This window comes from Nansenia antarctica (genome assembly GCF_963989245.1).
Source record: "Nansenia antarctica genome assembly, chromosome: 17".
NCBI lineage: Eukaryota > Metazoa > Chordata > Actinopteri > Argentiniformes > Microstomatidae > Nansenia > Nansenia antarctica.
This window is the reverse complement of record NC_137687.1, coordinates 14,500,172-14,515,728: the sequence shown is the minus strand read 5'-3', so window position 1 is coordinate 14,515,728 and position 15,557 is coordinate 14,500,172. Positions and strand designations below refer to the sequence as shown.

The 15,557-nt window shown below is 45.4% G+C and overlaps 1 protein-coding gene across 1 annotated transcript; it reads left to right on the top strand.

Moving 5' to 3' along the window:
* Positions 1–298: 298 nt before the first annotated feature.
* LOC308172667 (protein phosphatase 1 regulatory subunit 16A-like) lies at positions 299–7,975 on the top strand (the record flags this gene model as incomplete). The annotated part of the gene is given in 11 exon segments (XM_080547594.1): positions 299–542; positions 1,191–1,261; positions 1,825–1,970; positions 3,864–3,967; positions 4,510–4,634; positions 4,755–4,880; positions 5,224–5,299; positions 5,472–5,601; positions 6,067–6,229; positions 7,432–7,767; positions 7,769–7,975. Coding segments are annotated over 11 exon segments (1,728 nt in total).
* Positions 7,976–15,557: the final 7,582 nt, after the last annotated feature.

The window sequence follows — 15,557 nt, the reverse complement described above, 5'->3', positions numbered from 1 at the left end:
TTGGCCCATCCTGCAGTTCAAAACAGCGTTGATTATTTTTGTGCTCACTGTCCACTGTTCAAACACCTCTGACTTTAGCCCCACTAGAGTCTTAATTTCACTGCCTCCATTCCACCTTTTTTCTTTTCCTCAAAGGTGGATCCTGACCTAGAGGAATCCATTCTGGGGACGGATAGGTAGGGGATGTTTGAGGGATTCGAGGCAGAAAAAAACCAGATCAGAGAGGTTATCGACTGAAGAAAGAGGAAGGGAGGGGAGGGAGGGGTCGGAGGTTCAAGGAGTGTGGCAGTGGCGTGGAATGGCAGAACACGGTGAGCTGCTTGGCGAGATGGCCACCGTGGGGCGGCTGAGTGCCACAGAACGACTGAAGCACGCCCAGAAGCGGCGCGCCCAGCAGCTGAAGGGCTGGGCCCAGATGGAGAAAGACACGGCCCGTGGAAAGACTGCCAAGGGTGACAAGAAGAAGGGGCGCACGCGCAGGGTGGTCTTCCCCAACAACATCACTCTGCTGGAGGCGGCAGCTCGCAACGACCTGGAGGAGGGTGAGTCAGTCCCACCCACGCGCCCCTAACCCTAACCCTAACTCTCCTACTCTATGACCGCAGACTCTCCTACACTATGATAGATACATGTGATAGCAGACTCTCCTACACTATGACAGCAGGCACATCATCGCTGGAGTCAACCTCGGGAACGTATTGCTAATCAAGGAAAAGTCACTCATTGAAATGTTGAAAAAAGTATGTTAGATTATATTTTATATTTAATTAATCAACATCTCTGCTGTTTTAATTGCTACTATTACAAACATGCTGTTATCACTGAACTCAAGCAAGGCTATCACCAGACTGGCAGGGCAGCTGCTGGGGACTGGTGCTTCATAGGCACGAGGAAATGATTCATACATATCTGATGTTGGACACGTCACACAAGTTTATCAGACCAGGCGTTTGTTTTCAAAAGTGTTATTGTTAGCCCTGGGGATTATGGCTGTCAGGCTGATTATAGACCTTACTTGTAATTCAGACGTTCACATAAACCATAGCCTGCCAGAGTGTGTTTCAGGTTAGAATACAGCTCATAGACTGCCAGAGTGTGTTAGGGTTAGGGTTAGAACACAGCCCATAGACTGCCAGAGTGTGTTAGGGTTATTGTGAATAACATTCATGTTGTGATGGGTTTCCCTACAGTGAGGGAGCTGCTGAACAGTGGAGTCAGCCCAGATCTCTTCAATGAGGACGGGCTCACTGCCCTGCACCAGGTACACACACACACACACACACACACACACACACACACACACACACACACACACACACACACACACAAACACACACACACACACAACCCTAACCCTACTGTCTAACCCTAACCCTACTGTCTAAAGTCACAGTTTATATAAACACCTTAGAGTAACTTCTAGTTGCTCCAGATGTTGCTGGTCTGCACCAGGTCTCTTGCTTACATTCCTAGACAGTTGAGGACTGATTTCCCAACACTACATAGTGCTGCTGGGTTGTGTTTGGGGAGGTTTACACCGTTAGAAAGACACACTGCTCTCTTTATACAGTAAAGCATCAAAATTATTCTTGGAAAAAAGTCATATGTTTACTTAGCCGAGGTCTGGAACATGAAATTGTGTTTACATTGCAGTTGGCTGTGTGTGTGTGTGTGTGTGTGTGTGTGCGTGCGTGTGCGTGTGCGTGTGCGTGTGTGTGTGTGTGTGTGTGTGTGTGCGTGTGTGTGTGCACTCACTGCACTTAAATGTGTGTGCTTACATGTGTGCGCTTACATGTGTGCGTTTGTGTCCTCCCTCTCGGGCAGTGCTGCATTGATGACTTTGTGGAGGTGGTGCAGTGTCTGCTGGACGCGGGGGCGAGTGTGAACGCCTGCGACAGTGAGCTGTGGACGCCTCTCCACGCTGCCGCCACCTGCGGACACACGGGCCTGGTCCAGCTCCTGGTGCAGGCGTGAGTCTCCCTGTTCCAGCACAACACAGAATCAGAATCAGAAGACTTTATTGCCATGACATGTAAACATGTTAGGAATTTGGTTTGCTGACTATAATACTACTGCTAATAATAATAATACATTAGACTTATATAGCGCTTTTCTAGACACTCAAAGACGCTTTACAAACTGAAAAGATTGAGTAGTAATAATAAAAAGAAACAAAAGGTAATTAGAAGAAAGTATAGGGGCCTAATGAAGGTAGTGCTGGGGACACATGGGAAGGGGAGGGGGAGAGGGTTAACTGGTGAAGGCCAGCTTGAAGAGGTGGGTTTTGAGGGCCTGTTTAAATGTTGGGAAGGTGTGGGAGAGACTATACTGCACTCATTGCAGAAATAATGATATGTGCATATGCTGAATGACAGCGTAGTGTATAAATGATGATATGTGCATATGCTGAATGACAGCGTAGTGTATAAATGATGATATGTGCATATGCTGAATGACAGCATAGTGTATAAATGATGATATGTGCATATGCTGAATGACAGCATAGTGTATAAATGATGATATGTGCATATGCTGAATGACAGCATAGTGTATAATGATATGTGCATATGCTGAATGACAGCATAGTGTATAATGATATGTGCATATGCTGAATGACAGCGTAGTGTATAATGATATGTGCATATGCTGAATGACAGCATAGTGTATAATGATATGTGCATATGCTGAATGACAGCGTAGTGTATAATGATATGTGCATATGCTGAATGACAGCATAGTGTATAATGATATGTGCATATGCTGAATGACAGCGTAGTGTAGAGCACACACTGATGGGGGGTTTGAGTCTTAGGGTTAGGGAACCAACTCTTCTTGAAGGCTAAGCGCCTGGGTTACCTTGGTTACATGCATAAACTATTCAAATCAGTGCTGCTGCACTTAGGTAAATAAGCACTTTGGGTGTGCAAACGTCCTTCAGCAGTGCAGTGCAGCTGTGGTGATAGCCACGAGGGTGTGTCACTGGTGTAACATCCACCCTGCCTGTGTCACTGGTGTAACATCCACCATGCCTGTGTCACTGGTGTAACATTCACCCTGCCTGTGTCACTGGTGTAACATCCACCATGCCTGTGTCACTGGTGTAACATCCACCCTGCCTGTGTCACTGGTGTAACATCCACCATGCCTGTGTCACTGGTGTAACATTCACCCTGCCTGTGTCACTGGTGTAACATCCACCATGCCTGTGTCACTGGTGTAACATCCACCCTGCCTGTGTCACTGGTGTAACATCCACCCTGCCTGTGTGTCACTGGTGTAACATCCACCCAGCCTGTGTCACTGGTGTAACATCCACCCTGCCTGTGTGTCACTGGTGTAACATCCACCCTGCCTGTGTGTCACTGGTGTAACATCCACCATGCCTGTGTCACTGGTGTAACATTCACCATGCCTGTGTCACTGGTGTAACATTCACCATGCCTGTGTGTCACTGGTGTAACATTCACCATGCCTGTGTCACTGGTGTAACATTCACCATGCCTGTGTGTCACTGGTGTAACATCCACCATGCCTGTGTCACTGGTGTAACATTCACCATGCCTGTGTCACTGGTGTAACATCCACCATGCCTGTGTCACTGGTGTAACATCCACCCTGCCTGTGACTGGTGTAACATCCACCATGCCTGTGTCACTGGTGTAACATCCACCCTGCCTGTGACTGGTGTAACATCCACCCTGCCTGTGTCACTGGTGTAACATCCACCCTGCCTGTGTCACTGGTGTAACATCCACCATGCCTGTGTGTCACTGGTGTAACATCCACCCTGCCTGTGTGTCACTGGTGTAACATCCACCATGCCTGTGTCACTGGTGTAACATCCACCCTGCCTGTGTGTCCAGTGGAGCAGACCTGCTGGCCGTCAACGCGGACGGGAACATGCCCTACGACCTTTGTGAGGATGACGCCACCCTGGAGCTTCTGGAGATGGTCATGGCAGAACAAGGTCAGTAGAAACACCAACCACACCTCACCTGGACTGAACCCTAGCCCCTACCTATCCCAGCCCCAGCCCAGCCCTAACCCTAACCACACTCAACGCCCCTACCTACAGTAGTTGCTCTTTCTAATCCAAACAATAAGAACCGTCTGTGAGAAGATGTACATATCAGCAGTACTCAAGTTGTAAAAGAAAATCAGGGGGGATGGTGGATTTTATCATATGGGAACAATTTTAGCATCTCCACAGCGTCAGTGACGTCAGTGTCAGTGACTTCAGTGTCAGTGACTTCAGTGTCAGTGACTTGGTAAAAATGTCATTGCATGTGTGCGTGCCCCCTCGCCCACAGTATTTTACTCAATATGCGCAAAACTAAATGTTTCAATAGCAGTAATACCACGTTGATAAAATGACATAAGAGATGGAAAGGGGGGATGGCAGTTTTAGAAGGGGGATGATTTTGACCGTTTTTATTTCAGGGGGGATGCCATCCCACCTCATCCCCCCTCAATTTGAGTGCTGACTGCGTGTGTGCGCTCGTTCTGCAGGTATAACTCAGGAGCGTATAGACGCGTCTCGCGGGGCGAAGGAGATGGAGATGCTGACTGACCTCCGGGCCATGGTCCAGACCGGGGTGGAACTGAGCGCTCAGGATGACCACGGAGCAACCCTGGTGAGACACCTAACCCTAACCCTAACCCTAACCCTGGTGAGACACCTAACCCTAACCCTAACCCTGCTGAGACACCTAACCCTAGCTGCTGCTAACGGGTACCTGTCTGTCTCTCTCCAGCTACACATAGCTGCTGCTAACGGGTACCTGTCTGTGGGGGAGCTTCTGCTGGAGCGCAGGGCGGAGGTGGAGCAGAAGGACTCTGACGGCTGGACGCCCCTCCACGCTGCCTCCTGCTGGGGACAGGTCAGTACTGCTCCACGCTGCCTCCTGCTGGGGACAGGTCAGTACTGCTGGGGACAGGTCAGTACTGCTGGGGACAGGTCAGTACTGCTCCTCCTGCTGGGGACAGGTCAGTACTGCTCCACGCTGCCCCTGCTGGGGACAGATCAGTACTGCTGGGGACAGGTCAGTACTGCTCCACGCTGCCCCTGCTGGGGACAGGTCAGTACTGCTGGGGACAGGTCAGTACTGCTCCACGCTGCCTCCTGCTGGGGACAGGTCAGTACTGCACTGGATTCATCAAGGAGCCTTTTTCTCCACTGTCATGATTGAACCTGACAATGTCAACGGTCTTGTTTTCTCCCAGATCCAGATGGTGGAGCTCCTGGTGGCTCATGGGGCCAGTCTCAACACCAAGTCTGTTCTGGAGGAGACGCCACTGGGTGAGACCTGACTGGCAATGCCCCAATGGTGTCCTGAAGGGTACCTGTGTAATAGAGACATAGAAGTTGATGTTAACCGATGTGAGATGGTTGTGTTGTTGTGTTGTTGTGATGTTGTGATGCTGTGTCTGTGGTAGATGATTGTGTTGTTGTGATGCTGTGTCCGTGGTAGACGTGTGTGCAGACGAGGAGGTGAGAGCCAAGCTGATGGAGCTGAAACACAAACACGACGCCATCATGAAGAGCCAGGACCGACACAAAGGCACCCTGCAGAGACGGGCCTCCAGCACAGGCAGCAGGGGGTGAGCTCACCTACAAGTGGAAGATGATGATGATAATAATAATGATAATAATAATAATCATAATAATGATAATAATAATAATAATGATAATAATAATAATAATACATTATACTTATAAAGCGCTTTTCTAGACACTCAAAGACGATTTACAAACTGAAAAGATTGACTAGTAATAATAAAAAGAAACAAAAGGTAAATAAAAGAAAATATAGGGGCCTAATGAAGGTAGTGCTGGGGACACATGGGAAGGGGAGGGGGAGAGGGTTGACTGGTGAAGGCCAGCTTGAAGAGGTGGGTTTTGAGGGCCTGTTTAAATGTTGGGAAGGTGTTGGCCTGTCTGATGTGGTTGGGGAGGGCGTTCCAGAGGGGAATGGTGTTTGTCCAGCTGTTTGTTATTTTTATTCACCTAATCTCGTCTCTTCTGGCCCTCTCTCTCTCTCTCTCTCTCTCTCTCTCTGGGTACAGTAAGGTGGTGCGGCGGGTGAGCGTTAACGAGCGGTCCAGTCTGTACCGCCGGGAGCACCACAAGGAGGCCATAGTGTGGCAGGAGCGCGGCCGGCAGGCCGAGCCGCAGGACGAGGACGAGGACAGACAGACGGACAACGAGCTGCACCAGCAGGCTGCTATGGTAAGTGGCACTGTTCTGCTGACGACGGCACCGACACCTCCACAATAAGGACGGTCTAGGATTATCGTCCAAATCGACCCTTACTCACGAAGCACCTGAAAACGTGCGAATATAATACAGTATATAATATATATATACAATATAATACAGTATATGGTGGAAATTCATTCAATGTTTTTTTTAATCTGTACTGTATCGCCTTCAGCTTGGGGCTAGGGTTTGTTTTGAAATGGAGCTACTACCTTCTGAGGAAAGCTATTGGCCAGCTGCAATTAGTTCAAATGCAGCAGCGAGAGTTTTAACCAAAACAAGCAGAAGAGCTCATATAACTCCTATTTTAGAGACTCTACACTGGCTTCCTGTTAAGTTCAGAATAGATTTCAAGATCCTTCTGCTTGTTTATAAAGCTCTCACTGGCACAGCACCAGAATATCTTCAGACCTTTTGCTAGCATATCAGCCCAATAGAGCTCTCAGGTCTTCTGACGCTGGTTTCCTCTGTGTACCACATGTACAAAAGAAGAGATTTAGTGAGGCTGCATTCTCATTTTATGCTCCAGATTGTGGAATGCACTGGCAGTTTACAATAGGGATGCAACCTCAGCACACATGTTCAAGTCGAGACTAAAAACCCCAAAATTGCCTTTAAATGACTAAATAATTAAATGATGATTTATATAATGATTGGAGCACTTTGAGCTGTAACGTTTGTTATTATGATGATTATTATTACTATTTGTAACGAGTTCACACGCACAGAGGGAGCCAGGCAACAGGAATGCAGGTTAAATGAAAAGGGCACCGCCCGGTTTATTATTATTTCGACAGAGTCAGTATTTCTCAAAGTCTCTTGTGTCTCAGAGCCTCGCTCCGCTCGCCGCGGTGTCTGAGCCTTGCTCAACTCCACCGTTCACTCAACCCCTTATGGTCGCAGTCTCCGCCTCTCTCTCTCTCTCTCTCCGTCTCTCTCTCCGTCTCTCTCTCCACCCACGCTTCCGCTCCTCCACCTACTGTTCAACCGGGGGAAACAAACACACACATTAAGTGGCCGGTGCCAATTACGCCCACATCCCCATCACCCCTGCAGGCCAAACGCGCCATGCTCCCCACACTATTATGATTATGATTATTATTATTTGTATATGACTAGGCTGTAGGCTGTAGAATCATCTGGTGTTGAGGTAGTTCTGCTCTCCCTCCCAGGCGGCAGCTGTAGGGGTCCTGAGGGCCGAGGATGAGGAGGGAGTGGCGAGGAAGAGGGAGTCCAGCCTGGGGAACGGGGGGCCGTCCATGAGCCTGTCCTCGTCCGTCCCGGGGGAACAGTGGGGCGGCGGGGGTCTGATGGAGCGCAGCGCCTCCTACCAGCTGAGCCCGCCCCCAGAGGAGGGGGAGGGCGGGGACAGCATGACCCGGGAGAAGTCCCACCAGACCCTAGCAGACCTGAAGCGCCAGCGGGCTGCTGCTAAGCTCCACAAGCACCCTGCCCCCCCCCCGCCTATACTTCCCCCCGCCCCCCCCCCCGCCTCTACTCCCTACCTCAGAGGAGGACACTCCCACCACACCTCCTCCTGAGGTCCCCCCCCCAGCCCCCCAGGAGCCCCCCAGCACCATTGCTCCCTCCCAGGAGGAAGCTGACCCCAGCGCCATTTACTTCACCCCAGCCAGCGGGGACCCCCCCCTCCTCAAACTACGAGCCCCGGAGGAGGACTCCTCCAACACCAAGGAGCCCTGCTGTGGCCTCATGTAGAGAAACACCAAGGACCCCTGCTGTGGCCTAGAGACTACCTGACTAGAAACACCAAGGAGCCCTGCTGTGGCCTCATGTAGAGACTGCCTGACTAGAAATTAAAGTGAGGGATGTATAACACTCCTATGTGGCACAACTTTTGAAGGATTGTTTTTCAGGTTGATTTAACAGCTATTTGAATGTGTGTCCAACCTTCATCAATGACATGCCATTTCGTAATTTGTCTACACTGCATTTCTCAACGATAAGTACATTCCTCCTGCACGATTTAGCTATCAACTCTCCCTTCTTCAGCTCTAGAACAATACATTCTATACTGTGAGAGAATGTACCCTATATAATAAGAGTACTTAACGAAAGTATAGAACAATACATTCTATACTGTGGAGAGAATGTACCCTATATAATAAGAGTACTTAACGAAAGTACTCTTGAAAGCAATGAAAGCATTGCCTCTAGGAGGGTATGGATCTCACTGGACTGTAGATGGCCACCTGGTGGCTTTTAAGAGTACTTCACTGTTTCATTCTACGGTTTCACAACAGTCCATGTTGAGGTATTTCAATTGAAATATCTTCTCACATTATTCTAAGCACAATATCTGAAAATACCACATGACCCAAATGATTTTGATTGCTTATACATAAAGCAAATAGGGTCTAGAGCAGAGTGAATGTTAATGTACCAAAGCTGATTATTATTATATTGTTAAAATGATAATCAGACAAGTGAAGGATAAATTATAATTTCGTACTCATGATTGACTGAGTTTGATCAGATATGTGCACTCCAAGTGAATTAATAGGTTTTTTAGAGAAGGACAGGTTGTGATTGAGAGAAGGAAGAGTTGTTTTTTTCTAAATGATTAATCTTAATGATACATCATAATCTGCATTTATTTATCTTATTTATTGTGTTCCATCCAGACACACCAGTCTATTGACAAGGTACAGTAGTGAGTGTGTTTGTAGATGATGGTGTCTCTTTCCTGTTGGTTTGAATGTGCATCACATTTACACATGATTGTAAACTAGTGCAACTGCCCTGCCTTTACTCCTGATCTGCACTGTTCTTAAAATATAAACCAATCTACTGTTCCATGGACTAAGAAACGCCTACATTTTGATACTTTGATGATGCAATTTGTAAACAAAGATTTGTTCTGTTTATTTAAATGATTGTAAAGAGATGTATGTGTAAATTAATGTAATGACTGTGTTTGTTTTAATGTTTCCCCGCAGGATAAGGACTAGGCATTGATATTGAACATGTTTCTATGCTCTGGACAGGGCAGGGTTTTCTTCTCTCTTTGACTGTCTCACTGGAGGTATAGAGTAGGATGTCTTCTATGGCCTCCATAATTCCCCTACATTCCTACCTTGAAACCCAGGATCTATATAACTGTCTTAATGAAATGAAGGTGTCATCAGAGCAATTGAAAGAAAGAAAAAACAATCTATTTCAATGTCTGTGTCTTAAGCAAGGTGTTAACAATGTAATAGTTTGTTTAAGATAAGTGCCTTCTGTACGGTTGATAAATGAAACATGGTTTGCGATGCTTGCACAAAGTTTTTAACAAATCATCCAACTTCAGCTCAGGTCAGGTGGAGCTTTGATTGGGTTGGAAGTATGGAACAGGAAGCCTCTTTCAAATGACTGTCTCTCTCAGTTACATGTTTCACTTTTTGTTTGTCGTAGTCCATGATTTGTACTGTTGTCTGTTCAAAAGGTTTGTCATGTTTTCACAGACGATTTTTGTATTGATTAGTTTTTTGTAATGCTATATGGGCTTTGTGTTGGAGAGAGTCAAGCTGACAAACATTCTTGCTCTTTAAATTAAGGACAGTTTCCTAACTCATATGTCACTTATATTATATAAGTGCTCATATCGGTAACTTTTTTCGCAACATTTCTCTCTATCGAATGTTTTACGTGAATACGTGAGTTACGCACACAGATCTCAAGTTAGGATAAGGACTCATTCCATAGGAGGGGAGGGGGGGGGGTGGACTCATTCCATAGGGTGGGAGTGGGGGGGTGGACTCCAGGCAACTCCGACTGATCGAGGACCTGCTGTACCTGTTTCTGTACCTTTTTTCCTTCGCTCCTTGTTTATTTTGCAGCACCTTACAACAAATCTAGAGCCCTTGTAAATATTTTAGAATAAATATATTATATAACTGCCTTGGGTGTTTTCTTGTTCATGTATTTGTACAGTAGGCTGTGTGTGTCCAAGCTGAAGTTCAAGTTCAAGCTGAAAATGTCACCTCCCTCTGGAGAAAATGTGCAGTTACCTAGTAGAGCAGCGTTGCCCTATACCACATACACACACACACATACATACACACACACACACACACACATTCAGCTCACTGTCATGGTGCAATCATGTAAGGTCCAAGTGCCCAGCTCAGCCTCCAACCCTCCACAGACACAACAAGGCTTTCCCCCAGATCCACCTGTTCCCCCAGATCCCCCAGATCCACCTGTTCCTCCAGACCGTTGGCTGTCGACACGGGGAGGAGTTAATAATGATCTACCACCACATGGTGAAAGACAACAATGTCCCCTAAGGACCTCTAGTCATCGCCAGTCCCCTCCACACCACAACTTTTCCCCTTTTCAGTAACTATAGAAGAAGAACACATTGATTGAATGTTTTGAAATAATCACACCATTTAAGGGTTCATTTTGATGTTTATCTTTTATTACCTAAATGACTATAAATGTGAATTCCCTGACGTTCCATGGCATCCTTACTAACACAGTTAGTCCTAACACAGTAAGCTTGGCTGAGACCCCTAGTAAGGTAAAAAGAAGTCACCCAGCTCACCCACTCTCATTTTGCACGCTTCAGTGACAGGCCGCCCCTCCAAGGCAAAGGGCAGTCAGAGTAGTTCTTATTTCAGTCCTTAATAGACGCTCCTTGAGAAGGACTGATCATGAGGGCAGGGAGAAAGGTGTGACGTTATCAGTGACTAATGCTTCTCATGTCCTGGCTGTCAGGGTCCAGTGAAGACAACCGCCAAAGAAAGACCTCAGAATAACATCAGAATAACCTCATAATAACCAGAATAACATCAGAATAACCTCAGAATAACATCAGAATAACATCAGAATAACATCAGAATAACCTCAGAAGCTGCTGCTGCTGATCACTGACACAGAGGCTGCCTGTAGGAGTGATTCATCTAATTGGAAAACACAAAGGGTATCAAAGTGCGAATGCAAACATGGAGTTAAAGACCAACCTCTGTGCGATGGCTGTCCCTTCAAATGGCCTCTCATCTTCTGCTGTGTACTGTTTCATAGGACTAGGGTCTAGGGTCATGCTAGGGATTTTAGGTATGTTGAGAATGTTAATGTTAGGTGATTTCAACAAGCTAGGACCCAGTATCGACTTGCCAAACTGGATGGTTTGTTATTTGAGTGTTGAACAACCTCTATGAACCCTTCTGTCACCTAACTAGCTACCTAACCTAGAAAAACAAACTGTATCCCTTCCTTACGTGACTTTGTTTTAAAACCTCTCTCTCTCTCATAGTAAAACATCATTTCTAATACAACAATTTGTCTTGATTAAGTTAATAAATGGTGTAAGTTATCATATAATAGTTCCAATTGACCTGACTTGATCTTCTGTCCCAAACTTAGGCAGACCAGAGACCTTAGAATGTGTTCACTGTGACGGTGGAGTGCCTCCATGTTACCTTACATCAAAGTAACTACATGACTCTGTAGGGTCGCTGGCCATCACTCCACACCAGGCCATTTATAAATCCATCATCGGCAATCTACGCGTCAGTAAATCCACTACTCTCGTCATCTCCAAAGTCCACACCTCCTTTGGCCGTCACTCTTTCCAGTTTGTTGCCCCTACTCACTGGAATGAGCTGCATAAGACACTAATAGCATAGGGCGGTCTGAAATACTTACAGTATGTAGTTGGATCATGGCATAGTATGAGTAAAGATGTTATGGTAGATATTGTTTAAAATGTTCTTTTCATGCTTTTACAGGTCAACATAATAGTCTGAAATAGTGATTCTAGTTGGATGCAATGTGGGGAAGGGCTATAATTTGTTTATGCAGCTCTGCTTGTGTTAAACAGCCCAAGCCTTTTTGTGCAGCACGAAAACCCACTGATCACCTGAGAGGCTGCGGTCGGAGAACACTGTGCATGCGAGTTTTAACAAGACCAGTTTCTATATATACTATATACTATATACTAGACATGGAGACTCTCTCATGACGGCACACATGATGTGACGTAACACACTTTAAAATCCAAACTTTTGGAGTGTAGAGCCAAAAGAAGAAGAAATGCTTCACTGTCCCGTTACGTACGCAGGGCACTGCAGACCAATGGGTGCCACCCTCTGGAACAGGGCCATGACCTCTGGGTAGGGGGGGCAGCTTGTGTTCCCTGGTAGTAACACTACACCCTTGGTTTGGAGGGGAAGGAGCACACCGCGTGTGTACCAGACATTTCTTTCTGGGTGTTCAGCAACTCTAGCAAGAGAAGATAAAAATAGAATGTGGCCCAAAAACTTGTTGCATTTTTCACCATGGCCCTAACCCTGACCCCAAGCATGTTGATGTTTTATCTTGGTCCCATATTCTGTAAACAATGTATTGTATTAGTATGTGTGTAGTAGTGTTATTTTCTTTGCAGCACCTTGCAACCAGCCTACAGGGTAGCCTGGAACAGCCTGAGGACGTCATCACAGACTCCCACAGAAACTGAATGTTCTTAAGTGACAACCAGTTGGTAAACTTTGAACATTGTCTGTTTCTGCTTGAATTAATTTAGGGTATGGTTACAGATAGCGGAAAGCTAAGATATGATAGAGGGTTATAGTGTTGAACATACACTCGACTCGAGTACCCACCACTTGAGTAGTTTTCAACTGCATGTTAAGGCAAATATCTAATCAGCCAATCATGTGGCAGCAACTCAATGCATTTAGGCATGTAGACATGGTCAAGACGAAGTTCAAACCAAGCATCAGAATGGGAGAGAAAGGTGATGTAAGTGACTATGAACGTGGCATGGGTGTTGGTGCCAGACGGGCTGGTATGAGTTTTTCAGAAGGTGCTAATCCACAAAAACATCTCTAGAGGTAACAGAGAATGGTCAGGAAAAAAGAAAATGTCCAGTGAGCGGCAGAAAATTGTGGTAGTGGTGTAATGGTGTGGGGAATATGTTCTTGGCACAAATCTTCAGCAAAGTGTGATGTTATAATGTTATAATGTTATAATGTCAATATGGACCAAAAGGTGTTTCCAGCACCTTGTTGAATCTCTGCCAGGAAGAATGAAGGCGGTTCTGAAGTCAACAGAGGGGTCCATTACTCCCTCACACTCTGACTAGTGTGTCAGCTGATGACTTCACCTGCTAAAACAATCTAAAATAATAATTAAAAAGTATATATTAGCTGTATTCTAAGCGTGTATATATTAGACATATGACAATGTGTGTTAGGCTCCTTCAGCTGAGGGGGAAGAGGAATGTGGGATTCGCGGGAAGGTAAACATGCCAGATAACTTGTAGGCCTTCATCTTCCAAATACCTAGCAAGCTAAAGATAGGCTAACTAGATGGACATAGAAGTTGTCAACCCAGGAGAAATTGCAATAGTAATGATTCATAGTTTTTATTGTTCCTAATACCCTCCTGCATCATATATTAAAAGTCTTACTTAATGAATTTATTGGATCATACTTTTTTCAAAGTCAAAAGAGGTTAAACAATGTTTTAGACTAGTGACGCCATCTAGGTAAAATGGTGTTAATATTGGAGGGCCTATGTATACCTATCCAACATATTTGGTGTCTTTTCCTAAGTTTTGGGGGTCAATCTTTCCAATAAAACACTTTTTCAGAGGATATTCTTAAGTCGTATACCTGTATTAGGGGTACTACTACCCCAACACCACTTATTTGCCAAATGTGACACCAGACAATGTTTTCATCAATCAGTTGCCTACATAAACTCTCAGTTTCAAAGTTTTAAACTCTACATATTCTGAAACTACAGATTGTAAGCTTTCAAATTACGTGTCATACATTGAAATCGGACAGAAATTGAAGACGAAACGAGTATTTGAATGTTGGTACACCTCAAACACAGAATGGGAGAAAAGTCACAACAAACGCTGCTAACAGCTAGCAATCTAAGAATGGCACATAGCTAGGAACATCTAACTGCATGATGCTGAGAGAACATCTAACTGCATGCTGAGAGAACATCTAACTGCATGCTGAGAGAACATCTAACTGCATGCTGAGAGAACATCTAACTGCATGCTGAGAGAACATCAACATGCTAAAAACACATAACTACACATCATTAGATGATCACACAGTCCTTGCTTTTGAACACGAACAAAAAAGAGAGTTGTATGTTTACAAGTCAAGTCTCCCTTACCAGTAGCCTACGGCAGAGGAGAACAGTGAATCCAATTCACACACGTTATAAGTTATAAGTATTTAGTGATCGTTCAACTTTATAAGGCCTATATCGAGTGGGTACTTTCAGGAAGATGGTCTGCAAGTTGTTCGTAGATGAAATGAATACTGGGCCGGACTATCCCCCGACCTTGTAATAGAACAAGCCCTCATGCGAAGTATGAAAACAACCGGAGGACTGACACGGGAAAGGGGTAGGCCTACATACCCAGCCATCACCTTGTCTTGAGATGTCTTAAGATGTCTTGAGACAAGGTGATGGCTGGGTATGTATGTCTGAAACACAACGTTTGGTGTGGGCTAGCTCTTTCCAACCCTGCAACATCTGAAATCAACAATGCAATGAAAGAAGTGACAGGGGTAAAACTATGAAACTAGTAAACAGCACAAGGACCTTTCTGCATCAAGACAGGCACGAGACAATGCTGACTATCAAAATACTTCAATTGTTCACAAAAATGTCACAAAATCCGTTTGCCGGGTATGAACACCTTCAGCACCTAATCACTGGTGTGACAGCCCATAATGCCATGGTGAATGTGGACCATTCAAAAGAGATTGGTAGAAGGGTCGGACCCTCATGGGGATCCGAAGTGATATAAAGAGTTTACCTCGATCAATTCTCTTCATCGATATCAAATTTGTTTCACAACTTTGCATGCTATACGATGCCACCATTTTTTCCCAGAGACGGTAAACACGGCCTAAGTCACATCCAGTTTTCTCCAACTGGAGAATGTCTCATGTCCGGTTTCAACGCCAAATTTCCATACCATTGGTCGGCCAACTCAAAAAAATCCCCCCCCCCCCAAAAAAAAAAAAAAAATCTGATACATGAGAAAGGTCAAAGGTCAAAGATGGTGCCAACATATCTCCGAATGGCCTAAACATATAGGTGTCCGCCTAAACATACCTGTACTAAAACAGGTACAAAGTTGCATTTGCTCACATTACTAGCATCAACTTTGGCACAAGTACTAATAAGACCCTGGAGTACTGATTCCTAGATGATTTGGGCTTGGTTATCAGGTTTCCAAGGTGATATTCACTGTAAAAGCTGTTGTTTTTTTAGGCGGAGACTGAATTTGAGATGTTTTATAATGTTCTAGCGC